The following is a 27,176-nucleotide window of genomic DNA, read 5'->3' on the forward strand; positions in this document are numbered from 1 at the left end:
TTTGTCATTTCATCTAACACTTTATTGACGAGTCAGCGACACGTGACCCTTACCTTACCAACATCCCAACAGCCTAGCAGGACAGACCCCGGCCCGAGCCCCTTCGTGGGCAGCACCTGAGCCACAGCAACTTCAGGGACAGCCAGGGCAGCCCGCCGGCTTCGGGGCCGCGGGACGGGGGCCTGGACGCGCCAGGAGCACACGCAGCGGGACCAGGACCAGAGCTCAGCGCTCTGGGCGGAGGGAGGAGACAGAATGGGCAGCGAACACCCGGACAACGAACACAGTTCAGGCGGAAAAAGGTGGAGAGGAAACACCATGTCACTAAACCAGGACGGTGGTCACAGCTGCTCTCAGGAGCTTCCAGGTAAAGTCTAAGACACGCATCGGAACAGGGTGAGACGGCACAGAAAGCCCGATGGTTAAGGCCAATGTTTTCCCACGAAGCTGTCGCCGATTCCCAGCGATGACAGCCGTTTCCGGAAGTCACCCCTGTCCCTGGACGTAATATTCGTAATTTGCTTTCAAAACGAAGGCGAAGTAGGGACTGGCCTTCAGGCCCCCGAGCTGCTCGGCCTGAAGCAGGTCATGCACGTCGGGCAGGTACTCGCTGAGCTGAATGCCTGTGACACAAACAGAGTTGGGGTTTTTATTGTGAAACTCCCATGAATCAGGTGCTGGGTGATGTGAACACCTGCGCTTCTATTTCGATGGTGCTGCCGGGAAAGGCCGGCCTTAAGCTGCTCCATCTGTCACACGCCTGCAGGTCTCGCTGGAGCACTTTCCCCGAGTGGGCAAAAGAGCCGGTCTGTCTAGGTCTTCAATGAGACCTGACATCTTTCCTTTTCTCCACAGCATAAGCCCTTCCTCCCAGGTGGGAGGTGTGTTTCTCTTAAAGTAACCATCACCTGGAAACGATTATATATCCTCCGACTTGGAAATAACGTGGTAGAAATACTTTCCTGAAAGCTAGCGACAGGATCCCCAAATGTATTCAAGTTTAAATCTAAAATCAGGTAGTGGGGGGGGGATCATGTCTTCCCCAGCCCCCTGGAGAGCCGGAAGCCAGGGAGCCGATTGAACGGACTTTGTACAGTGAGGTCTGGGGAGTTACAAGAGAGTAGGTACCAATTTTCTCATTTGATAAAGAAAACTGGAGAAAAATATTTAAACTAATATTTTATAACGTGTTAATTACCACAAGGTTATCAAAATCCTATGTTTTACTACTCTCCAAGTGCTTAGCACAATTTTTTGTACTTGTTATACAATAAAAATCTAGATTAATAAATGCTAACAGGCTAAATACAAATTATCTACATACATTCATCACCATTAAGCTTTCAATAAAACCGTTTTCTCTTAATATAGTATCACACTTGTAAAAACTATCACAGTACTTTCCAGTTTTCAATGTGAAAAACTACAGGAAATGATCCATTCTATCTTGTCGATTTTCAATGTCACAGCCCACATCTGCTCCCGCTCCCCGTCCGGCACGGAGACTGCGCAGGGCAGTGACCAGGACCACGTGGATGGAGGCCTCCCCTGACACAGGCTTCCTTCATTTAAACAAGTCGCTTAGCTCTGAACATGCTACTGTTTAACCTTAACCCCCGGCACCTGACACCCTGGCAAACCCCGTTGTCCTAAAGTTTCTAAAACTGAGGAGCGATGCTTCATGTCCGATATGAACAAGCCACTCACCATCTTTCAAAAGTTTCTGTAAGATTTTCACAAAGATGCTGTCTTTCGATACTTCAATTGGATCGTCTTTACCATCTGAGCTGGACCAGCTGGAAAAGAGAATCAGGACGAAAGGGAAATGAAGTCACGGCGTCTGTGACGTAAATGACGCCTGTCTGCCACTGGGGTTTGTTTAGATTGTGGGGCGCAGGCAGAGCGAACGGGGAGTCCTGCGATCCTCCTTCAAATGACTGAAACAAGGAGCTTTACATGCTGATGATACGGAGACTCTCTATATTGGTATAAGGAGCCACACCTAGGAAGCCATTCGCCAAACACAGCCATTACGTGTTTGATGTCAAAACCAAGTCGTGAGGCATCGTTCCCGGGGATCTCTGTGCAGACGTAACAAACCTGGAGAGGACCCCCGAGCATGAGCTTTGAGCGCGCAGGCCAGTTACCGTTCACATGGATGTTCAGGTTTCATAAAAGGGCAACTAGGGAACCGTGCCTGGTATGGAGTCTGCTTTATCTAGTGGAGCTTATCCACCATGAAATTCCAACACAGGAACACTGCTAGGTAATGAGTAACCAATGGATTTACCCAACGTGATAAACAAAAAGCCAGGAACTTTGGTCAAATGACAGGGTGTTTAGTGACGATCAGGAAGGAGAACGAGGTAGGCAGAGCGAGATGCTTGAGGCCGACTTCCAAGACCAAGTGTGACAACAGTTCTCACTCTGGGAGGGATCAGAGGCAGAAACGCTTCCGTAAAAATAGTTCTGCTGCCGCTCTCACCACCACAGGAAAAGGGAGCTGGGGCAGCACCAATCCTGCTCCTTTAAAAACTCTCTTCCTGGAAGCATCCCATCCCCACAGCCGGTTACTGAGTCTGTCTCTGCCACCATCCACTCGACCATCCGGGGGTCAAAAGTGCCGCTGTGCCGGGCAGAGAGGGATGTGCAACCAGGTCTCCATCACCTAGAGGGCGCCGAGCCTCCAACTGTAATAACCGCTCATTAAAAAAGAAAAAAAAGTAGCCTCAGGTCGTTTTGGAGAACTGGCCATACTTCTGTGAAAATAAGGAGCATGTATTTTCATGTAAACTGACAGTCTAAATTTTAAAGGAAAATTGTACCAGTGTTCCTAAATTCTTAAGCTATGCCTTAATTATTTAATGAAAAGGTTAAGATTACTAATGCAACCATTACAATTTTCATAATAGTGCATATACGATTAGGCCACAACATTACTTGATGTACGATATAATATCCCTAAAGTGTATCTCAGATTCACGCTGAGAGAACTTACTTATCTCTCTGAAGAGCTTTGCAAAGGATTTCCAGTTTCAGGTCGTTTATATTTATATCTTCCTCCTTCACAGCAAAACAACAAAAAATCCTCATTAAGTCCTGATTTGAAAAAACACATGCTTAAGTTTGAGTTGTGTCAACTCCTAATGCTGCATAATTATTGCTTTACTTTAATTCATAATTTAAAAATATTTCCCTTCCTTTAAAACATTAACACTGCACAAGGGAGTAAGCCAATTAATAATTTGTGAGGTGGTTTCTGGTTCTCCTCGGATAATCTGATTTTATCAGACACAGTGAGAGGGTTAAGATTTTAAACAAGGCGATGTAAAAACCAAAACATTGCTTTTTATTCTTTTTCAAAAGTTTATTTTTTTCTTTAAATGCATGGAGGTGACTTTGGTTAATACGGTTACACAGGTTTCAAGTGCACTTTCTAAGATACGTGGTCTGTACACTGCGTCGTGCCCACCATTCAGTCACATTTCCCGTCACCATGTATTGACCCCTTCACCCTTGACTGCCCCCTTCCCCTCTGGTAACCACCAGACTGTTGTCCGTGTTTATGACGTTTTGTTTGATTTTTACATTTGTTGCTTTCAGTTGTATGTCCCACACTTGAAGGAAACCATATGGTTTTGACTTTTCCTGACTCACTCTGCTTAGATCGCCACGCTCCTCCCAATGGCTGTTGTCAGAGTCTACCAGCTATTCAAGTGCAAGGCCAACGACCTATCTCACAGAATATTCATCATCATCTCTTTTGTTTCCAAGGCTGAGAACAGGGTGAATACTATCCAGAACAAATTAATAAAGCAACATAAACCGAGGAACTAATCATGACTTAATAAATGAAAGAGAAAAAAATTCCTTCAGACTTTGAGAAGCAGCATTTTTTATCTGTGCACAAAAAAAGACACCTGGGAATGTGTGAGAAGCATCAGGAAATGACACCGCCCCCTTTCTGAAGAGCGGCACATAACCCAGGAGCGAGGGGAGCGGAGCCATCTTCCCCACATTCTCATGACTGGCCGGAGAGGCTGTTTTTAATGCATTCAGTTCTACAGAAAACCCGGTATAACCCTGACACTGCCTGTGGTCATCTCGCGTGACCTCACCCACCTCATCGATATATTCCAGCAGGTCCAGGGCCTTCTTGAAATCATACTCGTTAGCTCTTCCGTTCTCCTCGCAGACGTAGAGCTACAGCAGGTAAAGATAAAGGGCCAGTTTAAGTAAAGATATAAGCAGACTAGAGACGTTCTTGGAGAAGGCATTGTCTTTCAAGTAAGTTCTAGGTTATTTTTATGGTAAAGAACAGTGTCACATTAGCAAATTATACTCCATCTCTCTCACGGTAAACTATCTTTTAAAATATGCATATGGTCAATCAGTCATTAATTTGAGTAACCTGGTATATATATTTTTAAAATGCCAGTAAATGTACATTCTTAGGTTCAAAGTAGTATATATACATTTCAGCATTATTTTTTTATATATTTTTAATAATATATTTCTATTGATTTCAGAGAGGGAAGAGGGAGAGAAAGAAACATCAATGAGAGAGAATCATCGATTGGCTGCCTCCGGCACGCCTCCAACTGAGGATGGAGCCTGCAACCTGGCCATGTGCCCTGACTGTGACCTCCTGGTTCATAGGTCGACACTCGGCCACTGAGCCAGACCAAGAATATTCTGCAATTAATTGCTGCCCTTGAACTTTTAGAGCTGGCTATAATGCTTTGAGATGTTGCCCTTGCAAATAGTTTTAAAATGGAGATCTATGATAAAGCAGGCTATTGGTCTACAATTTACTTAAAAGATAAGAAAAGCCCGGCTGGTGTGGCTCAGTGGTTGAGCGTCGACCTATGAACCAGGAGGTCACAGTTCGATTCCTGGTCAGGGCACATGCCTGGGTTGCAGGCTCGATCCCCAGTGTGGGGTGTTCAGGAGGCAGCCGACCGATGATTCTCTCATCATTGATGTTTCTCTCTCTCTCTCCCTCTCTGAAATCAATACAAATGTATATTACAGTACCTAAAAAACAATACTTTATTTCACTGTGTCTGACCATCCTTTTTTCTCCACATGTAAGTATCTCTGAACTTGGTGTGGTATCAAATTTGATGGTGTATTCATAAAATACAGAGTAAAACTGGCACTATTTCTTCCTTCTTATGACACATAAAACGGTGAGTCATACAAGCAGCAGCATCTTAGATTTTTAAACTGAATATGCTGTATCAGAGAGGCTGTGTGAGCTCGATTATAAGAAATCTGCTACTAAGAATTGCTATGTGAATGTTTTTTAATCTCTTCCTTTCTTAAACATAATCAGAGCAAATTCAAGGTAATCCTAAGACATCATTCTTGCATTTGAAACGCTTTCCTGAGAGGAAAGAGGAGTGGAGTTGAAGCCACCAGCGCCCATAGCAACAGCACCCCTTCCCCAGCCTGCGGCCCGCATCTAGCGATGCTCAGGAAAGGGTCACGTTTCGGAGGGAAAGTGAGAGGATGGCAGCTACGGGCTATTACATCCAGGCCCTTGGACCACTTTCCTTAGAGAAGAGCCTGAAAGTATCTCATGGAACAGAAGAGGTCACACACAAGGAACTGCTGCTGGTCACCAGCATCTTCAGGAACAGATGGGCCGCAGGGAGGAGGGGCCGGCCCATGGCTCTCTGCTAACTGGCTTCCTGCTCCCAGGCAGCTCCCAACAACCGATTCCAGGGGGAAGTCACCAGGAAACAGGAAGTGGAAAGGTGACTACTCTTAGAAACTGCGCTACACGCAGAGAGACTGAGGTTTGGGGACTGCGAAATGGCGCGAGGGTCCGAGAAGCACGTACGCTGATGAGCTGCGGCGCGGTCAGCACTGGCATGGCGCTGAGGCTCAGCTGCTTCTCCGCCAGCAGCGGCTCGGGCAGCGTCTCCTGGTGCAGCAGGAAGCGCTCCTGCTCGGCCATTTCTAGAATCAGAACAAGACGGTGAGGAGGGGCACCAGCTCTTACTTCTGCTCCGTCCTCAAGCAGATCTGAATTTCACAAGAAAAAGGACGCTCTCTAAAGATCACCTCATCCTACTCAGCCACCTTAGAGTGATTTAATTCTGCTCCTCCTTGATTTCTGATTACGTTAAAACATACTCACGATTCCATCGAAATCACACGGATTATCACAGCAACCAGAACCAGTTAAACGGGGGGAGGATGTTCCAATTTCCCGTTGTCCCTGAAATGTTTGCCGTAACTGTTTCGATTATCTGGGAGCTGAGTCAGGAGCCAGCCAATCTCACCCTGGCCCTGGCCGGGTGGCTCAGTTGGTTGAAGCGAACCGTCCACCAAAAGGTTTTGGGTTCAGTCCCCAGTCAGGGCAAATACCTAGGTTGTGGGTTCAATCCCCGGGCTGGGCACGTACAGGAGGCAGCTGATCAATGTTTCTCTCTTTCCCTTCCTCTCTCTCTAAAAATCAAAATCAATAATAATAAAAAGCATCTGACACTGCATTTGGTCTCATGGCTCTGAGGCTCCGGTAAGGCAGCGTCCTGTCTTTGTTGTTGTCTTCCCTGTTGCTGACTATACTGTGAAATGCCCCAGTCGAGACGTATCTAATAGTTCCCTCCTTGTTAAAATTCTCTTTTACCTTCAATTTTCTCTTGCAGTATATCTTCTGAAAAATCTGAAGCTAATGCAGCCAATTTACTCAAGCCAAGAAGGGTTTTTTTCTTTGCAAAGTAACGAGTTTCCATATTTGCCAAACCCAGAAGTGTTGCATGAGCCTACAAAAAACAAAATATGAAACTTGGTTACTAATTTAAATTGACATAAACGTTAAGTACAACTCAAACTTCCCCCCTAAGCTACATCAATGAAAAATCAAGTCAATATTAGCAAACCTGAAAACTGATGAGGACCATATATATGGAAAAGTAATTTTACAATAAAATATCAACCACCCACAGTAATTATTGGGAAAAGAAACACATAAAATGCATTTGCTCTGTAACAATTACATAGTCACTTCAACATCTTGTCAGGAATTTTTTTTTTTTAATTTTAATTTTTTTTTTAAAAATATATTTTATTGACTTTTCACAGAGAGGAAGGGAGAGAGAGTTAGAAACATCGATGAGAGAGAAACATCGATCAGCCGCCTCCTGCGTACCTCCTACTGGGGATGTGCCCACAACCAAGGTACATGCCCTTGACCGGGATCGAACCTGGGACCTTTCAGTCCGTAGGCCGACGCTCTACCCACCGAGCCAAACCGGTTTCGGCAGGAATTTAAAAAATTAATGTGTGTACTGTTTTGACTCATAATTTGAACATTTTTATTTTACATGTTAACCAAACTTTTGTGCATTATTTTACTGTAATAGTAGTCAAATCACAATGGACTATATTTTTAATTGAGATTAAGAAGTAATGGCAACACTATCATAGACCAAAAGCATTCAAATTATGTGAGAGAAAGAGAGATACACATTTTAAATGATTTATAAGGAGGATTTTAATTACAAAAAACTGCAATAAAACTAAGTAAAGTTCCCTAAATCTGCTCCATATAACCGAATCCTTCTTACCTTTTCTAATTCTTGGCTGTTAATCTCGTGGAGCCAGCTGAGGTGCTCATGCGCTTGCAGGAAATCCGCCAGCTGTCCGTGCTGGGCAATGGGCTGAGAGAGCAGCTTGCCCCTCTTCCCTTTCTCCAGGTACCAGCGGAAGAGAAAGTCTGAAAAATTCTACAAATAACAAAGCCAAGGACCCAGTCCTGTTTAGTAACACAGTTTTAAAACATATGTTTCTGATAATAAATTAAATTTCTCCCCGAGGAGAATAGAAATCTTATGTTAACACTAATTTCCTGTATGACAGGTCCTCAAAAAGAACCCCATTGACAAATGAGGACATTCAGACTCAGAAAAATCTTCTTCCTCAAACAGAATCATCTACTGGCTGTCTCCCGCACGCCCCCTACTGGGGATCAAGCCCACAACCTGGGCATGTGCCCCGACCGGGAATTGAACCATGACCTCCTGGTCCATAGATTGATCCTCAATCACTGAGCCACACCGGCCGGGCAAGGGGAACTTTTTTTAAAAACAGGAAGCATGATTTGCAGCAAGGTGAACAACACCTGAGGTGTGTGGAAATGTGGGCTCTCTAAAAGCATCATCCTACGCTTCCCCTATTTTCCATTCAAAGTTTTAAAGCTCTACCAATATTAATACACCTACGGAAATCTTTCAGGAATACTTCTATACAAAGAATAGTCTACCCGTTTACAGAGAAACGGAATACATAAATTAGTATCCAAGTTAACCACGAAAAGATGGTATCATCTTCCAAAACCCCAGGTGAGACAGGAAATGGTGAAACCTTAACACAGCAGCTACTGCCCAGTCCCAGCGCGTTACCTGGTCAGCAAACTGCGTCATGTAGCGCTGGAGTCTGGTCTGGTTGTCCGTCTGCTCACACATTTGCACTAAGATGTCAAAGTCACAGTATTTCTCTGCTAACGAAGCAGCCCAGGAGTACTGGCCCAGAGTGACTGTGGAAATAAGACCAGATGGAAACAGAGCTTGTTAGTGAAAACTTAAGAAAAAAATACTACTTGCCATTTTACCCTTATCCATATCACATCCTAAAAATAATGAATGGGATAGAAACCTTTCCAGTTACTGACATTTGGTTTCAGAATCTACATAAAATCATTAAAGAGCCCAGCCAGAGACGCTCAGTGGTTGAGCACCGACCTATGACCCAGAAGGTCATGGTTCAATTCCTGGCAGGGCACATGCCCGGGTTGCGGGCTCCATCCCCAACCTGGGGCGTGCAGGAGGCAGCCGATCAATGATTCTCTCTCATCCCTGCCGTTTCTATGTGTCTCTCCTTCTTCCTCTCTGAAATCAGTAAAAGTATATTTAAAAAATAAATAAATAAAGTTAAATCATTAAAGATGCCAATTCAGTCCCTGGCTTCCTCAATGGATGCTATTCCCTTCCTTTATGTACGAGGAAAACAGCGGCTCCCCCCAATCCTCATGAAACAAGGCTGAGTGAAGGACACAGAAAGCTGCCCTCTTTCCCACGGTCGGGCTGATGCTCTTACACTGAGTACATGGCATATGACCGGACGCCTGCATCTGCTCTGCGAATCCCAAGGCCCACAGCCCGAGCTGACGACCAGGCACTTACGCAGCGGAGACAAGATTTCTGACCTCTTCTGTACGTATTCAGTCTCCAGGTTGTTAAATCTTTCCTGATCCCTGGATCTGTCCAGAGACTTGAGCTGACAAGTATAACCATCGAGGAAGCAGTCGATCAGTGCGACCAGCTGCTCTGTGAGAATGTTCCGGAGGTTGCTGTCTGCCTGCGGATAAACCCTTTTCAGGACGATCTCATGTTGGCGCATTATTGCTGTTCGCACGCCAGCAGGGCCACTGGTTGCTGTGAAATCACACAAAATAAGATGGTCAGTGAGGGCTCCATAGTGTCTCGGGGAGAGACCACCTGCCTGAACATCATATCGCTTCACCACCGCTGGGAAAGAACCAGACAGGAGCTCAGCGCCCCTCTCTCTGTCCGGCTCAAACCCATCTTCTCTACGGAGACTTTCCCAGCAAAGCCAGGTCAACATGGCCCTTCCTTCCTCCCTCCCTTCTTCCTTCCAAATTCCTTTCATGCTACTCCATGTACTTTCTTCTATTAAGTCAACATGAAATAGGTCAATTCCTCCAGGGCCCGTTCCCGCCTCGATGAATAACTATGTGCATTAAACCCTAGTAGATGCTACTCTGCATTTCACTTACAACCCCGCACCAGGGGAATTGCTCAGCTTCCAAAGTGATGGCCCATTAGAACACATTTTGAGGAACTGCTAGGAGACCAGTAACCTTGGGCGCAGTGCTCGCAAGCTCACCCGTCCACGGAATATATTCAGGCTCCTTTTCCAGTGGTTCTTCTCTGCTGTACAAGGAGTTTCTGTTTTGCCGATAGTGACTAGCAGCTTGCAGCATGTCCTGGAGAAAAAGGAAATGCGTTACCATATGCAGAAAGCAATGAGTCCCAGTGTTTCTCAAGGGAATCCGGAACACCAAAATCTACTTATATGAAAAAATCCTCAATACAAGCCTGGAGGATAACTGTTTGGTTTTTTTTTGCATTTGAAATCGAACTCCATAATCTAACTCCAATTTTTGAAAACTATGGTAACCAAAGTAAAAAAAACCAAGTACATTGGCTAAAATTAAATGGAAGTTTTAATCAGTAAGTAGTGAGCTTTTGAGTAGTTAAAAAACAGACTTACTTAGACAGTGACATGAATATTAATACATTTGCAATGTTATATATATATTCTCCAAAGAGAGGGTTATCCCACTAAATAGAACCCAGGATTACAGAAACTTAACATGCACATGCAAATATCAAAACAGCTGTTAACTCAGTGGTTCTCAACCTTCTGGCCCTTTAAATACAGTTCCTCATGTTGTGACCCAACCATAAAATATTATTTTCGTTGCTACTTCATAACTGTAATGTTGCTATTATTATGAATCGTCATGTAAATATCTGATATGCAGGATGGTCTTAGGCGACCCCTGTGAAAGGGTCGTTCGACCGCCAAAGGGGTCGCGACCCATAGGTTGAGAACCGCTGTGTTAACTGATGGATGAAATGACTGATAATTTTCTAACTTTCCGGAATTAACAAATGGCAAAGCTCTTATAAATGACTGGTGATACAGAATAGGATTAGAGAAACCATTTCCTCCTCTATCCACATCTGGGCTTTGAGTTGCTGAAAACTTCATCGTATTTTGGTACCTTGAGAATATTGTTCACACTGATCACCACCTCAGCCCATTCAACTGATTCCAAAGACGTCTCCTTTAAGACTTGCTCCTCGTGTTCCAGTAAACACTCACAGATCGTATCTACCTGGGACACCTGCGGGAGGAGAGAGACGTCAACCATGTGTCACAATTAGGGTGCTGGGTCACAATCACAACCACCTAGAATCCACTCAACGGGCTACGCCTTCAGCTCGTTAGTCAGAAAAGAACAAGTAATGGTGAAAATAAATGGGTAAATGAAGAAAAGTTCAAATCCCCTAACTTTGAAAAATTAGAGTGCCCAAATAATTAAGTCTTAGAGGTAAGAGAATTCTGGACTGTTATCAGGTAGATTTTAAACTTAAATACCAAGTATAGGCAGCCCTTCATAGCTATCTTCGGGATTCAAAATATCTGGGGGGAAATGTGACATTGTCACTGACTTGCACTATGTATTAGGCCTACCAGGGCGGCATCTGCACTGAGCATGTGCAGACTTTGTTTTCTGTCATTTGAAGTGGATTAACCAGTGCGGGGCGTGCAGGAAGGCAGCCAATGCATGATTCTCTGTCATCATTGATGTTTCTCTCTCTCTCTCCCTTCCTCTCTGAAATCAATAAAAATATATTTTGAAATGTGGATTAAAACATTCAGCAAGGATAGGGAGGGCTTCTTAGTTCAGCGAGCACCAGAAAGCCATCAATCAGTGGTACTTTTTGAATAATTTACCCAGAAAGTAGGAAGTCCAACTTAAAATTTCAACGAGCTCTTTGTCCCCCATCTTTCCCCTGCGTGGGCATGATCCGTGTTGTGCGTAAGCGGCCCAGCTCGATGCAGCCACGAAGGGAAGAAGCGCTCGTCTCACCTCCCTGAAGAAGATGTCTGCGGGGGTCAGGCTGGCCGGGATGTCACAGTCCCGCTTGTGCAAAGCGATCAGGATGGCCGTGTTCACGAGCTCAGGCAGCCGGGAGTGGTGGTTCTTGAGGACGATGGCGGCCGACAGCTTCTCCGCGTGCTCACAGAGCAGCCGCCGCGTCGCCATGGGCGCCCCTCTCACTGGGGAAGTGCGCAGACGCCCAAACAGGCCCACCTTGCAGAGAGAGAGACACACACACGTTCTTGGAACGCATTTACAGGAACACAAAGAACACAGTCACATTCCCACCCAAGCACGGGGGGTGCAGAGCCACTGCCCAGCGCTCCCCACAAAGTCCCGCCAGCTGCCTCTCCTGGCTACTTCCAACACCCATGCACGCACGCACGCACACGCACAGCTAACATCTGGAAGAAATAGACATTCCAGTTCTAAGCTTAGGGTTACTCCTGAGTTTCTGTCCACTGTTGTCTCTAGATATCTTATTTCAGGGGTCCTCAAACTTTTTTTCACTGTCCCTCAGGCCGTTGGAGGGCTGGACTATAGTTTAAGAAAAAACTATGAACAAATTCCTATGCACACTGCACATATCTTATTTTGAAGTAAAAAAACAAAACGGGAACAAATACAATATTTGTATTTGCATGTGGCCCGCGGGCCGTAGTTTGAGGACCTGTCTTATTTCTCAAGTGATTGCTTCTGGTTATCAAAATGATAAAGTCCTTCTTTCCTGTCTGCATCCATGAACTCCCCTGGATCCCACACCTTTGTGGGCTATTAACTTAGCAGTTTCCATCTTCAACAACCGATTTCCAGAAGCCCAAAGCCAGTGAGTGTGTGCGCGTGGGAGGGAGTGGGGGTACAAGCGGGAGGGTCTTTAATCCTTTGCACTCCACCCTCTGGTTTGCTTGGTGCCCATTTCTGGGATGTTACTAGGTTCTAGAGTTTTTCTAACTTCCTATTTGCTAAATCATTACAATAACCTGAACTACCAAAAGCCAAGAGACAGACATAAACACTAAAAGCCTTCCACATTTTAAGCGTAACCCGCATCATGAATAAACGACCTGGTTTCTATGTATTTTTATATGCTGTGAACAGGGCGCTACCGCACTGAACAGCAGAGAGAACGTTCTCGTCCCCACAGGAAGGCCTATCGGGCATCAGGGACTAGAATCTTTTTAACACGAAGGCTTCCAGATTTGGGAAAAAACAAGCAAAAATGAGACTAGCTTCACTCATTGGGACATAGGCGTGGGAGCCACTATGATGGCAAAACTGGGTGGTTTTGTGTAACAATTCTAATAGCAGAAATGTTTTTTAATTTTACTTTAGGCTCTATATAAATGGCACCATCCCTTTAAAAAGCACTGTAAATGAGAATCTGGTTCTCAGGGCACTTCGAAATTAAAAATCCTCAGCTAAAAATCTTACTTATTCCTCTCCACTGTCTTTCTAATAATACAACATCAACTCAGGAAAATGTAAGCTTGACGTGAAACCACAGGGGAATCTGAATGAAAGGCAGGCTATTCCAGGAAAAGCTAAAACAACACTTCTGTGGGAATACGCGATTTCTGTGCTTTTTATCTTATTTTCAATGCAACTTTTATACTTGGAGTAAGAGGTCTCCAAACACCCCTGGACTTATTTACTTTTAAGTTGGAAAAAAGGAAGAGAAAATGCAAAACCAAAGGAACACCTTCCCCGCTGCCCTGGGGGAGTCGACTACGGGACCGCAGAGCAGTGTCCGGGCCCTGCTCCCAGCGGCGGACGCTCACTTGGTGAATGAAGTCCATGAGGAAAGAGTGGGCCTTCATCTTGTCCTCCAGCTGGTGCAGGATGATCAGCGATGTGTTGCTAAACCCAGGAGCTTCTGTTGAAACACAACAACGAAACTTAAAACACAGAACATACTGGCTTTATCGTAATTACTGAGATGAGAATAAAAAGTTAAGAAACATCCATACAAAAGGAAAAGACCAACTTTTCAATAAGATTATTTATAACACTAGAGGCCCGGTGCATGAATTTGTGTATGGGTGGGGTCCACCCTGCTGGCCCCACCCCCATCGGGGTGTGTGTTGGAGGCAGGGCCGGCCGAGGAGAGGGGCCTCGGGCAGTTGGCTGGCCAGCCCCAACCCCTGGTTGAACTCCCAGTCAAGGGGCCAATTTGCATATTCGCTTTTTATTATATAGGATTACCCAAGAGTTTAGAAAACTTAGGGAAAAATTTTGGAGTTTGCGACCACTCATACTGTATTTAAAACATAGAATATGTTACTACTAGTTTAACCATTTGTTTTATATCAGTCTAAGCTGGCCAGCTCAGAAGAAACAGTGAAGGAAAGAAGGTGAACACTGATGTTTTCTTCCTAAGTCTCTGGAGGCTTGGCAAGCTTGCTAAGTAGGAACTTAGGGAGGGAAAGGGGTGTCTGAGACAGTTCCCAGGTGCTGGGAACCCTAAGTGCCCAGGGCTGTGGTGGAGTTGTCGGAGGGACAGCCCCGCGGCAGGCAGACACGTGGTGTGCACACTCCACATGCTGGGATCTGCTCACTGCAGCACGTAGGGAAACGTACAGCTTCTATAGCCAAGCACAGCGATTACGCCCAAATTATCACTTACTCTGGATGCTAGTAAGTGCCATCCGCTACCTATGACACCAGTTTCCTTTCAGAAATAAAACGTCGAGCAGATAAGTAGGGCTCAACAGTCTTCGGCTAAACAAGTAGATTTGCCCCATGGTCCCCTCAGCTTCTATTCTATCACATAGATCTGTTTGGAGCCCTTCTCACAATCGACTACAAGGAAAGTCACCACCTTTTAAAAAATCCTGAGTTAATATTAAACTGTTTCATAAACTTAAACTGCTTTGAGAGACACTTAAACAAAAGAGCCAGGATGTTCTTCTCAGAACAGATCATCCCATATCCTAACTCCAGGATGTGCTCACCCTCAGGGACGGACTCGGCCCAGCGCGGGTCCGAGGCGGGGTAGTCGTCCACCAGGTCCATGCTGATCTGGGCCACAGCTCTGTCCAGTTCACTGTCGGAGTCCAGATCCACGTGGGAGGAAAACAGCTCATCGACCATCATCTGAGCATGACCCAAATCTTTTCTGAAATGGAATCGGGAAGCCAAAGCATGAAAGGAGGCAGAGCATGTTCAATAGCCACCGTGAGAAAGTTAATTGTGAAGTTAAAGTCTCATATTCTAGCGGCTAGAATCTAGCCCAAAGGTAATGACTTAGAATCACATTTAGTTAAATGCATTCAGGAATTCAGCAAGTATACGCTGAATGCTTAGAATATGCCAGGCACTGGAGACAGAATGACAGGACATTGAAGAACAGCCCACGACTTGTCATGAGGAATCAGCCGATTAAACAGAAAGCTACGCATACACGATGACTGGGGAAGAGCAGAGGGGACCCAACACCATCGGAGGGGCAGGGCAAACCTGCTTTTCAGGAAGTGGAGAGGGTGTTACATCATCTCCCCCCGTAGCTGGGACCCTCCTGTGATGACCAAGTTCAGAATAACAGCTGTGAAAGTGTCAAGTTCAAAAAGCATTTTCTCCTTAACGGCTCATTCTTCCAACCCGCTCCGTCATCAAATAAGGAGCATGTCAGTAAACTGTGTCCTCAGACTTAAAATAAGCCATAATTTAAAAACCGGTTATACCTGCAGTACTGCAGAAAAGCGGCTTTTAGCAATCTGGTTTTATCCTCCTGGGCTATGGTCTCGTTCTTTGCAGAGGTCTCAAAAACCATACTCTGTAAAATAACAAACGATAGTTTAGAAGTGAAGGTATCAGAATATTCTTTTTAAAAAATATATATTTTTATTGACATCCGAGAGAAAGACAGAGATAGAAACATTAATGAGAGAAAATAATTGATGGGGTGCCTCCTGCACGCCCCACACTGGGGAATCAAGCCTGCAACCCGGGCATGTGCCCAGACCGGGAATCGAACCGTCACCTCCTGGTTCATAGGTTGACGCTCAACCACCGAGCCATGCCGACCCGGCAGAATATTCCTAATTACTGCACTAAAAACTGGGCCCACCTATGACAGCAATAACACAGGTACACCATACTCTCTATACCAGTGGTTGGCAAACCGAAGCTCGCGAGCCACATGCGGCTCTTTGGCCCCTTGAGTGTGGCTCTTCCACAAAATACCGACTTCTGCGCATGGGCCACGAAGTTTCAATCGCATCGTACGTGCACGCCCGCACATGGTATTTTGTGGAAGAGCCACACTCAAGGGGCCAGAGAGCCGCATGTGGCTCGCGAGCCGCAGTTTGCCGACCACTGCTCTATACCAATGGTTTCTATAATAATAAAAGCGTAATATGCTAATTAGATCAGACAGCCGAACAACCTTCCGGACGTCCTTCCAGATGACTTTCTAGATGAAGCCGTGGCTGTGAGGGCCGAGCCCCTTGCACGAATTTCGTGCTTCCGGCCTCTAGTCTTCTATACTAGGAAGTCAATAGATGTCTAAAATTGGTGAATTAGGAGAGAGCAATATATGGTTATTACTTAGAGACATAGAAAAAAATACCAGAAGAAACAGCAAAAAGGACTTAAAAGTGGCTGCTCTGGCAAAGAGGACCAAGGGGATGAGAGAGAGAAAAGAACGAATGTTTTCATCACAACGCCTTTAAAACTACCTGACTTTTAAAAACATTTGTGGAAACAGCCTGATCAAAATGTAAAAGCAATACAGAACCACACACCTCATTGCTGGGCCCAGCGACTGAAGATGCTAAAGATTCTTCAAGGTCCTCTGCTAATACGGACACGTTTTCCCTGGAAGTAACAGACACCAAGCCACTGTTTCTAGAAAACAGGATCGGGACACCACCACAGGAACCGGCTCCTAAAATACTGTCCCCTGGAAGACAGCAAAGCACACCATCAATCACACGAACAGATGCTTCCGAAAATCTCCCCCCTCGGCAGAAAATCAGCTGACGCACGAAGACTCGTCCTTGGCCTTTACAATATCACTCCTGCTGTGAACGCAGTTCTTTAGCCCGGGTCCAAGGTCAAGAACCTGTTGCTGTCTGAAGTAGCAGCCTGTGCCCTCAGCCTCGGGACAATCAACACTAGCCTCGCAAGACAACAGCAGGTAGAGTGAGCAAAACAATCAAATGACTCTTCCTGCAAAATTCACAGTATCAGCGTTTGTACTCTGATGGGTCCTTTTGTTCTCTTCCGAGGTGACTCACTGAGGAAGCCAGTTGGGGGAGGTGTAAGCTTGCTCAGGGCCTCCTTAATGCCATCCCACCCACCCAGCCAAGTCTCGTGCTGGGACCAGAACATCGAGGTTTCATCCTGTTGCCTCACTGGAATTCCGCCCTCTGCCCAACCCCTTTAGATAAATATCCTGATTTAACCATCTGCTTGGCCAGATGGCTAATTCCCCCTCCCCCTCCCCCTCCCTCGCCCCCTCCCCCATGAATCTTCTCATCCAGGGGTCTGGATACACTTACTTAAAGAACAACTCAGAATGAGGCACTCTCACTAACTAGGGATAAGCAATTGCTTCTGAGCTTCAGTTCTTTCCTTCTTGGCCTCTTCTGGAGAAAACATTACTATTTTTTTGTCCATAAACATGACAGCCTGGGATTTCTACCCGCCTTTTGGTTTTTCAGTAGGGCTGTGACTTCAGCCACATAGGTGTGTGGTACTGAAGGTCTCAGCAACCCTGGAGGTATCGAGCTGGAAGAAACACTTACGGAAGAAGAATAAAGATACAAGGATGACTAACGAGTTCCCTGATCTCGCTGTCTAATTGCTCTGTACCTTGGGTATTGAAGACGATCTTCTCCTGGGGAGGGGAGAACTTGCCGGTGCCGGTGGAGCACACAAAGACGGCGCTCTCGTTGTACAGGTAGGTGGTCTGGTTGGAGAAGTCAGGGACCATCAACCGACACATGGCCGACTCTTCAGACTGAAAATTAAATTCAAAATTCCATTTCCTGAGAACTGACACACGAACGCTTGTCTGTATGATTTCATAATTCCCACTTTGGTACAACATATTATGGCTTATTGAAATAAAAGAACAAATTAGATTTCCTTACAGTATTCAGTTTAACCAGTCATATTAAGAAGAAGGATTTAGCAGAATTAGTACTATACGAGGTTAAATGAAATGAACTTACAGTGGTTAAGGCTTTCCCTCATGAACATCATAGTTATTAAACAATATGTCCAATTGCTATTAAGAAGCTTAACATTGGAGATCTCTTCACCCTTTTAATAATTTACGTGAGCTTTAAGTACATAATGCCTACAAATATAACCCTACTTGGAGCGACAGGGAGTTTTTCTGTCATGTACAGGGCTCAAAACCAAACCCCAGTGTCTACCCAGTTTCTTCCTTGTTGTTCACTTGGTGGTTCACCATCAATATTTTCTTTCTACTCAACAATATAGACATGGGGATCTCTTCACAGAGCTAGGTGGGCAGCAGCAAACTGCTTGCTGTCAGCTGCTTCGACTCTCATTTCTCTTTAGCTGAGCCTGCGCACAGGAGCAAGTCTGAGATGGCAAGTAAAACGCAATATCTAAAACGGAGCCATTTTAAAATACACCCCCGCCCCCCAAATAAAAAAAATAAAATATACCCAAGCCCTGCGGATGAATCTAAGAATTAGGGGAAGGAAACGCAGCATGCGGTCATCACTGTGGGATGTAACTTAGATAAGATCTTACCTGGAAAGGTGGGTTATACTGAGTGACCTCTACTGTGACGGCATCTGACATCTGGTAGCCGTTGTCCTCCACTGTCACCAGGGAGTAATAGACGAGACAGGGACTGTCTGCGGGGTGCCACGCGGCTGCCAGCACCAGGAGCCCGTCACTGGTCAGGGCAAAAGGGAGAGCGACAGACGCTTTGGCAAACAGCCTGGCAGCTCCTCACGTGGTTAAACATGCACTTCCCATGCAGCCTCGCAAGCCCACTCCCAGATGTGCCCCCAGGAGAAGCACTCGCCGGGGCTCACACGGAAACCTGTGTGTAAACGCTCCCTGACATCTTTATTTTAAAAATCTTCATGTTTAAAAAAACATGGAACTATTTTAGGTGGTAAAGATGATAGAAAGATAATCACAATGAAAAAATATATATATTTATTGATTTCAGAGGAAGGGAGGGGAGAGAGAGATAGAAACGTCAACGATGAGAGAGAATCATTTATCGGCTGCCTCCTGCACGCCCACCACCAGGGATCAAGCCCGCAACCCAGGCATGTGCCCTGACTGGAATCGAACCCAGGACCCCTCAGTCAGCAGGCACGATTAGCATTAGAGACCTAGCAAGACTGCCATTATTTTATCACACACATCAACTTCCTCCCCAGACAACTACCTAGGTTCTTTATGACAGAGTAACTGCTTACCAGTTTTGCTTCAAATCCAAATACCGAACGTTGACCCCCTCTTTGATAGCTTCGTAGTTGCTTTCGGATCCCTAGGTGAAGACATCAACAAGGTAAGCTCCATGCATACGGGACTCATCGGTCACCTCTGCATCCCCAGCACCGGCTCACGTGCCTCAGCCACAGCAGCTCGGTTACTGAGTGATGCATGCGTTTTAAACATTAAGTCACTCAGGGAGTTACAATATTTCTAGAGCAGTGGTTCTCAACCTTCTGGCCCTTTAATACAGTTCCTCGTGCTGTGACCCAACCATAAAATTATTTTCGTGGCTACTTCATAATTGTCATGTTGCTACTGTTATGACTCGTAATGTGAATATCTGATATGCAGGATGGTCTTAGGCGACCCTGTGAAAGGGCCGTTCGACCACCAAAGGGGTCGCGACCCACAGGTTGAGAACCGCTGCTCTAGAGCTTGGATACTTGATTTGTTTATCCGATGGCTAAAACCTGTGTTTGTATATTACGTTAAAATATGTTCTTACGAATAAAGCACTAAAGGAACAAGCACACTCATGTCACCACAGATGTGAAGGAGAGGTGAGGACCGCTGCTTCTTACCCAAATAGCATCGGTGATGTTTTCCTTCAGGGCCCTGTTGATGTCCCAGCTGTGCACCTGCTTTTCTGACGACTCATCCAACTCCCACTTATTGATGTTGGCACTGGTCAGGCTGTACAAGCTGGCCCTCTCGCCGTCCCAGAGGACACTGGAGAGCTGGACGGAGAAGAGAAAAAGTCAAGTTTACTGATTCAGTTCTGATGTTAATACACGATTTTTCTGAAATTCAAACGTCGTCTCTTTTATGATACTTGATTCGTATTCCCAGCAGAATTCTTCATTTAGGACCCAAAGGAAGGAGTGATGCTGAAACGGACCCGAGAGCAAGGCAGGTTTCCACAGGCAGAGACATAAAGGCAGAGGCCCACGCGGGGCGGGGCGGGGCGGGGAAACGGACGGGTCCGCAGAGGACCAGCAGTCCGTGAGCGGCACGTAGGTTATAACCAGAAAAGAGGCAAGAGATGAGGCCCAATGAGAAACCAGGGACGCACAGCAGAGTCTGGAATGTAAGTCTGCAAACCCAGTCAGCAAGGGAGCTCTAATCAACGGCTTTTGATCACAGACTGTTAGACAAAAATGAATCGGGAGGGGCGTGTGTAGATGGTGACACGTATGTTATTTTGCCTTTTAAGCATCTGCTTGCTTATGAAGTATACATGTGTTTTACAGTTGGATATACATGACTGTTTTTTTTTTGTTCGTTTTTGCTGCAAAAAGCTTGTTTCCATTTGGTCCAATGCATGGGAGAGGGCTCCAGGGTGGTGAAAAGGATGCCTAGTGGTTTCAGGGAGAGAGAGGCTCAGGCACAAGCCAGACCCCAGGGGATGCAGAGGGGCCCCTCAAAGGCCTCTGGGCTCCACAGGCTCCCAGTGATGCTTAGGGGGAGACTTTTGAAGAGATACTCGCCCAGCCTGGCGGCCGGCAGCCAGTGGGGTGAGGCAGGTGTCACCCATCTTCCTGAGGAGTTTCCCCTCCTCTGGGAAGTCAGAGAGGTCCGTGCGGGTAGGACCCAGGGCCTGCAGATCCAACGGGGCCTGGTCTGGCTCCTCTCCAAGGCCATGGCGGCTCCCATGGCGTCCTGAATTTCACCCCCTCCCTGTGGGCAAGGCTCTGGAGCGTCCTGGAAGAGAACGCAGCCACCGTGCTGGGTGTGCGTCTTTAAGAGCCGCTGGGCACCCTCAGGCTTCTCCTTAGCCAACTCGTGGAAGGAGGGCCCACGCCCTCCGGAGCCACAGCATTGAGGTGGAGACGGAAGCCCAGAGAGGCAGGTGGAGGAGGCCCGCAGATGCAGGTTGACCAGGCGGCTGAGGGCAGTCTCCACTCGGTGCAATAATTCTTATGAATTTGGGAGCTCCTGGTTGTTCCCATAACTCGCAATAAGGAGTTAAGGACAAAAAAACCCACGGAGTTTATCCTTGGCTGGTGTGGCTCAGTGGCTGAGCGTCGACCCATGAACCAGACCACGGTTCGATTCCCGGTCAGGGCACATGCCTGGGTTGTGGGCTTGATCCCCGTGTGTGACATGCAGGAGGCAGCCAATCAATGATTCTCTCTCATCATTGATGTTTCTCTCTCTCTCTCTCACTTCCTCTCTGAAATCGATAAAAATATATTTAAAAAACAAAAACAAGCTTATAAAAACAAAGTTATTGATCAACTTACTATGAGATCACTGCTAGGAGATAAAATTCCCAGGAGAGAAGAAACCTTCCGCCCAATCCCGGAGAGCACGCCTTGGCCCTGGGGCAGGGCCCGCTGATGGATCTTCCCCAAGTTCTCAGGCGTCAGGCGGATCAGCTGGCTGCCCGACGCGGCCAAAATAAAACTTCCGCCCTGGGAACAAATACTGTGCAATGAGTTCAGTGAAGCGCCTGACACCAAGATAAAAAAATCAACACAAAATGCTTCAATACAAGGAAAATCATCTATCCCTTCACAAGAAATCTCCGAGGATAAAAAGGAACACTGCTAGTAAATAACTTACGTATGAATCCATTCACTTAAGACTATTAATTCTACATGGAAAAACTGTTGTTGCAGTTTCGTTTCTTAAATTGCCTGTTTTTTTCTGATTTTTAAATTACAGGTTCACCACACTGCAGGTTAAACAAATCGAGCGTCAGCTTTTATTTTTTTTGGTAAACCTGCAGAGTATACAGCAGCAAACCATTCTGCGTAGTGTCAGAGTTTTTACGTCACTCGTGTGAAATGTTCCTGAAAGAAATGACCATTAGCTACTCTCCAGTATTGACGTTTCGCAGCCCCATGAGAAGTCCTTTCTTTCTCTAACTGTTCAGATCATAGACCCTTCCATCCCTCTCGTCTCTCTTTTATCGCTCCCTGGCCTGCATGGTCTGTTCAAAACCCGGAATATTTAGTCATTCCAATCCCCCTTCTAAGCCGCGTGACAGCTTTCCAATACAGACAGAAGGATATCCATCGTATACGATACCTGCACCGCTGTGAGGAAATTGTAAATCCTATCGCCTCCCGAATCTACGCAAGTCTCTGTGTAGGCGTCTTCGCGAGCAAGGCTTGGCCAATAGCGAACGGATCCTTCTCTGGTGGCAGCCATGACAGCAACAGACTGAAAACAAGATCACTACACTCAGCAACCACGGTAAAAGGGGGACGCAAGAACTGGGAGTCTGATGAAACGGATATTAAAACACCAGGGCAATCTACTATCTGATTAGGAAAAACCAGAAATAAAAACTCCTTTTTATATTGAAAAAAATCATCATACAGTAAAACTGACTTTTTCCTTCGGTTGTACAATTGCATGAGATTTAACATACCCCTTATTTGAAAAAATGATTTCAAGAAGCATTCAAGTCACCTACCTGAGTAGAATGCGCTTCCCCCGAGGTAGCCGAGTAAGAGAGAGCCACCAGGTCCGCGCTCTGCTGGAAGTCACTGGGTGGCAGCTGAAGTTCTTTGCAAACAGATAACTGCGGAACAAAGCCCAACAAAAGACCTTTCACAGCAAGTCCACCTTTTTAAATATGCATCTGACTTCACCATTTTCTTTCTCTGCATATTTTACATTCTATTTCATTGCTGGAAACAGCACTCTACAAATATGCTTTTCTTCTCAGAATTTTTGATCAGGCTTCCAGTAGTTTTAAAACAAAGTTTCTTGCCAAAACCGGTTTGGCTCAGTGGATAGAGCGTCGGCCTGCGGACTCAAGGGTCCCAGGTTCGATTCCGGTCAAGGGCATGTACCTGGGTTGCGGGCACATCCCCAGTGGGAGATGTGCAGGAGGCAGCTGATCGATGTTTCTCTCTCATCGATGTTTCTGGCTATCTATCTCTCTCCCTTCCTCTCTGTAAAAAAATCAATAAAAATATATTTAAAAAAAATAAATAAATAAAACAAAGTTTCTTAAGAGATATAAAATCAGGAAAACTTAGGAACTAGACCGCACTCTGAATATCAACCAATCCAATCTCTTCCCGGACTGGAAAGAGTATTCTGGTTCAGAGAGAAGTACATGCTCAGTATTTCATATCACTATGCACATGCAAATCCACTCATGCTTGAGTATCTTCAGACTCTCCTCCCAACAATTCTAAGAATTTAGGGTAAAAATGAAGGGCCAATTGGTTCCCTCTCTATCTCCTGTCAACTCTCCAAAGAGCCATTACCTTGGAAATGGGGGACAGAGTAATCTTCCAGATTATGAGCTTGTCTTTGCAGACCAGACAAGCCCATCCACCTTCATCTATGCGAACCGTCAGCTGATCATCATCTAAACAAAAATATGAGGGGAAAGAAAATGAGGTACATAGTGCATCTTAGTGTCTGAAAAAGAGCAACTGTTAACATGTCCTTACACCAAAATCTTCACTGCCACACTCTTCACCACAAAAATTACCACTCATTAAGGAGATTAATTTACAACAAAAAATACTCTTGTATATCATTCAGGAGTTATCAATATCCAAAACAAGAGATCCATTTTACTCTGATAACCACTTTTAGAAATATACCTGAAGACAAAAAGTATATGTTGGGCCTAGGTTTAACATCTGTTAATTTTTGTTTGTTAATAAACAGATATCTTACTTTCTGTAATACTATTATAGTCAAGATGTGCAAGTTCAAGTTGATGAGAAATATTCCGTCTTCTAGAACGGAGTACTTAAACTTTTCTGTCCTTCACAGTATGAATACATTTTACATCATGATGCATTTGTAAACAATGTAAATAAAATAAAACAAAACTTACTTAACATTATATGAAATGCAGTCTGATAGTCTAGATCAGGGGTGGGCAAACTTTTTGACTCGAGGGCCACAATGGGTTCTTAAACTGGACCGGAGGGCCGGAACAAAAGCATGGATGGAGTGTTTGTGTGAACTAATATAAATTCAAAGTAAACATCATTACATAAAAGGGTACGGTCTTTTTTTTTTTTTTTTAGTTTTATTCATTTCAAACGGGCCGGATCCGGCCCACGGGCCGTAGTTTGCCCACGGCTGGTCTAGATTCTACTTTATTTCATTTTTTTAAAAATGCTGGTTATGAAACACTAAACTGATCTCAGTCACCACCGATAGTTTGAAAAACAACATTCCAAAAATCACGAAGATCTAGGATTAAATCCTTTAATATATACATACATATATATATTTATTTTAGAGAGGAAGGGAGTGAAAGAAATATCAATGATGAGAGAGAATCACTGATCAGCTGCCTCCTTCACGCCTCACACTGGGGATCGAACCCACAAATGGGAATCGAACCATGACCTCCTGGTTCACAGGTTGATGCTCGACCAGTGAGCCACACCGGCCGGGCCCCAATTAACTTTTGAAATTGGACCGAGTTTTGCATTTGCAGGACTCACAACCGTTAAAGATTTGACTGTGCTGGAATGAAAGTCTGCTTCTAAATTTATGATACTTCTCAGTTACAGTGAAAAAGCAAACAGGTTGCCCCTGTCCGCCCAATTAGGTGGAGGGCTGGCAGAGAAAGCACCCATTTCCAGCTCCAGGTTAGAGCGAGGCTTCCTGTGAACTGCGACGAGAGGCACACGGAAGCTGACACCCACCTTCGGCCAACGTCAGGACTTCCATGACTTTCACGGGGAGAGACGATCCAAACGTCTTCACGTCGTAGTTCATGGTCTCGGTTATGGAGTGATGCGGGAACATTCGGGTGGGTGTTCCCCTGCAGGAGAGAGACCACATTCCTCACCATAACTTACACTGCCCGTCACCCTGATGTTTATGTATCTATTTCCACAATGAAGAGGAGAGCTTTGATGAACAGGAAATATGAAGTGGAACAGTGAAAAACAACTCTGGCTCATGTATTCAGTGTCATTAAATGTATTTTTCATTAAAGACTGACGGGATTTAGGAGACTTTGGCCTTACACTTTTATACTCTAGTTACTGGATGCACGTGCCATTAACCTAAACTCTTTATAACTCTGCCTCCTTAGCTTTGAATACTCTCCCTGAAAAAGCAATGGAAAAAAATATCCACTGAGGATTAACAACAAAAAAGAAGTTAAGCCGAAACCGGTTTGGCTCAGTGGATAGAGCGTCGGCCTGCGGACTGAAGGGTCCCAGGTTCGATTCCGGTCAAGGGCATGTACCTGGGTTGCGGGCACATCCTCGGTAGGAGATGTGCAGGAGGCAGCTGATCGGTGTTTCTCTCTCATCGATGTTTCTAACTCTCTATCTCTCTCCCTTCCTCTCTGAAAAAAATCAATAAAATATATTAAAAAAAAAAAAAGGAGTTAAATGGGTCACACGTATCTGCTGCTACCTGCCATTCAATACAGCCGATACAGCCGGAGAAAGGTTATTCTCACCTTCATTTTAACATTCAGAAAAATAATGGAGAGTCGCCAGTTTAAAAGTTATTCAATCTCTTATCATATGAAGATTGAGCGAGGAGACTCAAATACCGACTGGCTCAGAGCTTTGCTGACCAACAGGGTAGTACAACAAAGATGTTTCTTTAAAGGATCATCCAACTGTCCTGGCCGGTTTGGCTCATTGGATAGAGCGTCGGCCTGCGGGCTGAAGGATCCCGGGTTTGGTTCCCGGTCAAGGGCACATGCCCGGGTGTGGGCTCGATCCCCAGTGTAGGTGCGTGCAGGAGGCAGTCGATCAGTGATTCTCTCTTATCACTGATGTTTCTCTCCCTTCCTCTGAAATCAATAAAAATACATTTTTAAAAAAGGATCAGCAAACTATTCAGAAACATGCTGCCTCCTCCTAAAGCCCTAGATTAATTCCGAAAGGGGGCGTGGTGTGGACCAGCGATGCGGACCGGCGCGCCAAGCTTTCACCTGGTAGCAAAGCTATTCTCACCTCCCTGCCTATGGGAAGCCGTTCTCCGATTAATTTAGCTGCAGGTGAACGTGTGTAGCTAAAAGCCCTTTACAATCCCAATGGGCAGTGAGCATGTCAGGTGCCACACAATGACTGGGGGCCTCGATCCCACCAGCATTTTCCATCCGGATCCGCGTTTCGTACAGAAGCCTCCGGGCGGGAGGGGGAGGCGCGGGCTCAGCGCAGGTGCCACCGTCCCCGTCTCTTCCCCGACAGGAGAACTCCCACCAGGTCACAGGGAGGGAGGGAGGCGGCAACCGGCGGTGCAAACGCACCCTCCTCCCTCCACACGAAGCTAACCCCACGGAGAGCGCGACAGCGGAGGCCGGTCCAGGACGGCGCCGGTCCGGCACCTGCCCGGGCAGCGGGCGCCCGTCTCCCCGACATTCCCGACCCCGGAGGCTCTGGGGCCGCGGCCCGACCAGCCCCCCGAGGCCCGGAAGCCCCAGGCGGGGGCGACCGCTTACCGCGAGCTCAGCGAGCTGTGCCGGCCGACCGGGGAGAAGAGCGCGGGGGAGCCGGCCCCGGACCCCAGGGACAGGCCCTTCCTGCCGGCCGCCCGCGGCGTGGAGCCCGCCCCGACTCCGCCCGGCGGGCCCCTCCGGGCGCCCGGCCCCGGGGTCCGCGGAGACGAGACGGCCGGGAACATGACGGAAAGGAAAAGCCACAGAGCGCGCGTGGGTGCCGGCCGTGGGGCGGCTGCGCTGCGCGCGCGGAGCTTGAACAGCGGGGCGGGGAGGGCGCGGGATGATGACGTCAAAGCGCCCCACCGCGGGCTGTGGTCGGGGCTGGGAAGCAGGGCGCTGGGTGATGACGTCAAAGCGCCGCGCGCCGCCCCGCGCGCTGGGGGGGAATGCGCGAGATGATGACGTTAAGCGCAGAGGGGCGGGGAACTGGACGGAAGGTGAAAGGATTAGCCAAAGGGCACGTATGCATGACCTATAGACACACACAACATAGGCTGATGGTCACAGAGAAGGGGGGGGGGGGAGCTTGGCAGAGGTAGGCCAAGGGTGGGGGTGGGGAAATGGGAACATCTATAAGGGTGTCAACAATAAAAAAAAAAGGTAAATCTATAGGCTATAGGAAATCTTCATATA

General features: G+C 46.3%; 1 protein-coding gene across 2 annotated transcripts; it reads right to left on the bottom strand.

The window, feature by feature from the left end:
- NUP133 (nucleoporin 133) lies at positions 1 to 26,806 on the bottom strand. 2 transcript variants are annotated; one of them, XM_006104740.3, is made up of 26 exons: positions 26,544 to 26,806; positions 24,781 to 24,899; positions 23,371 to 23,474; positions 22,566 to 22,673; positions 22,175 to 22,309; positions 21,385 to 21,555; positions 19,723 to 19,878; positions 19,123 to 19,193; positions 18,437 to 18,584; positions 17,522 to 17,669; positions 16,450 to 16,607; positions 15,388 to 15,479; positions 14,659 to 14,822; positions 13,486 to 13,580; positions 11,696 to 11,920; positions 10,823 to 10,945; positions 9,919 to 10,018; positions 9,195 to 9,446; positions 8,415 to 8,548; positions 7,581 to 7,739; positions 6,641 to 6,776; positions 5,849 to 5,967; positions 4,123 to 4,203; positions 2,999 to 3,063; positions 1,708 to 1,796; positions 1 to 623 (listed from the first exon to the last, which is right to left on the bottom strand). In XM_006104740.3, the coding sequence occupies exons 1-26, from the start codon at positions 26,723 to 26,725 to the stop codon at positions 487 to 489; spliced, it is 3,471 nt and encodes a 1,156-aa protein (XP_006104802.1). In that variant the 5' UTR covers positions 26,726 to 26,806; the 3' UTR covers positions 1 to 486. The 2 variants fall into 2 exon arrangements, with proteins under 2 accessions (XP_006104802.1, XP_023601663.1); XM_023745895.1 differs by lacking the exon at positions 24,781 to 24,899 and having other exon boundaries at positions 26,544 to 26,640.
- Positions 26,807 to 27,176: the final 370 nt, after the last annotated feature.

This window comes from Myotis lucifugus, unplaced genomic scaffold, assembly GCF_000147115.1.
Source record: "Myotis lucifugus unplaced genomic scaffold, Myoluc2.0 scaffold_601, whole genome shotgun sequence".
NCBI classification, from domain to species: Eukaryota; Metazoa; Chordata; class Mammalia; order Chiroptera; family Vespertilionidae; genus Myotis; species Myotis lucifugus.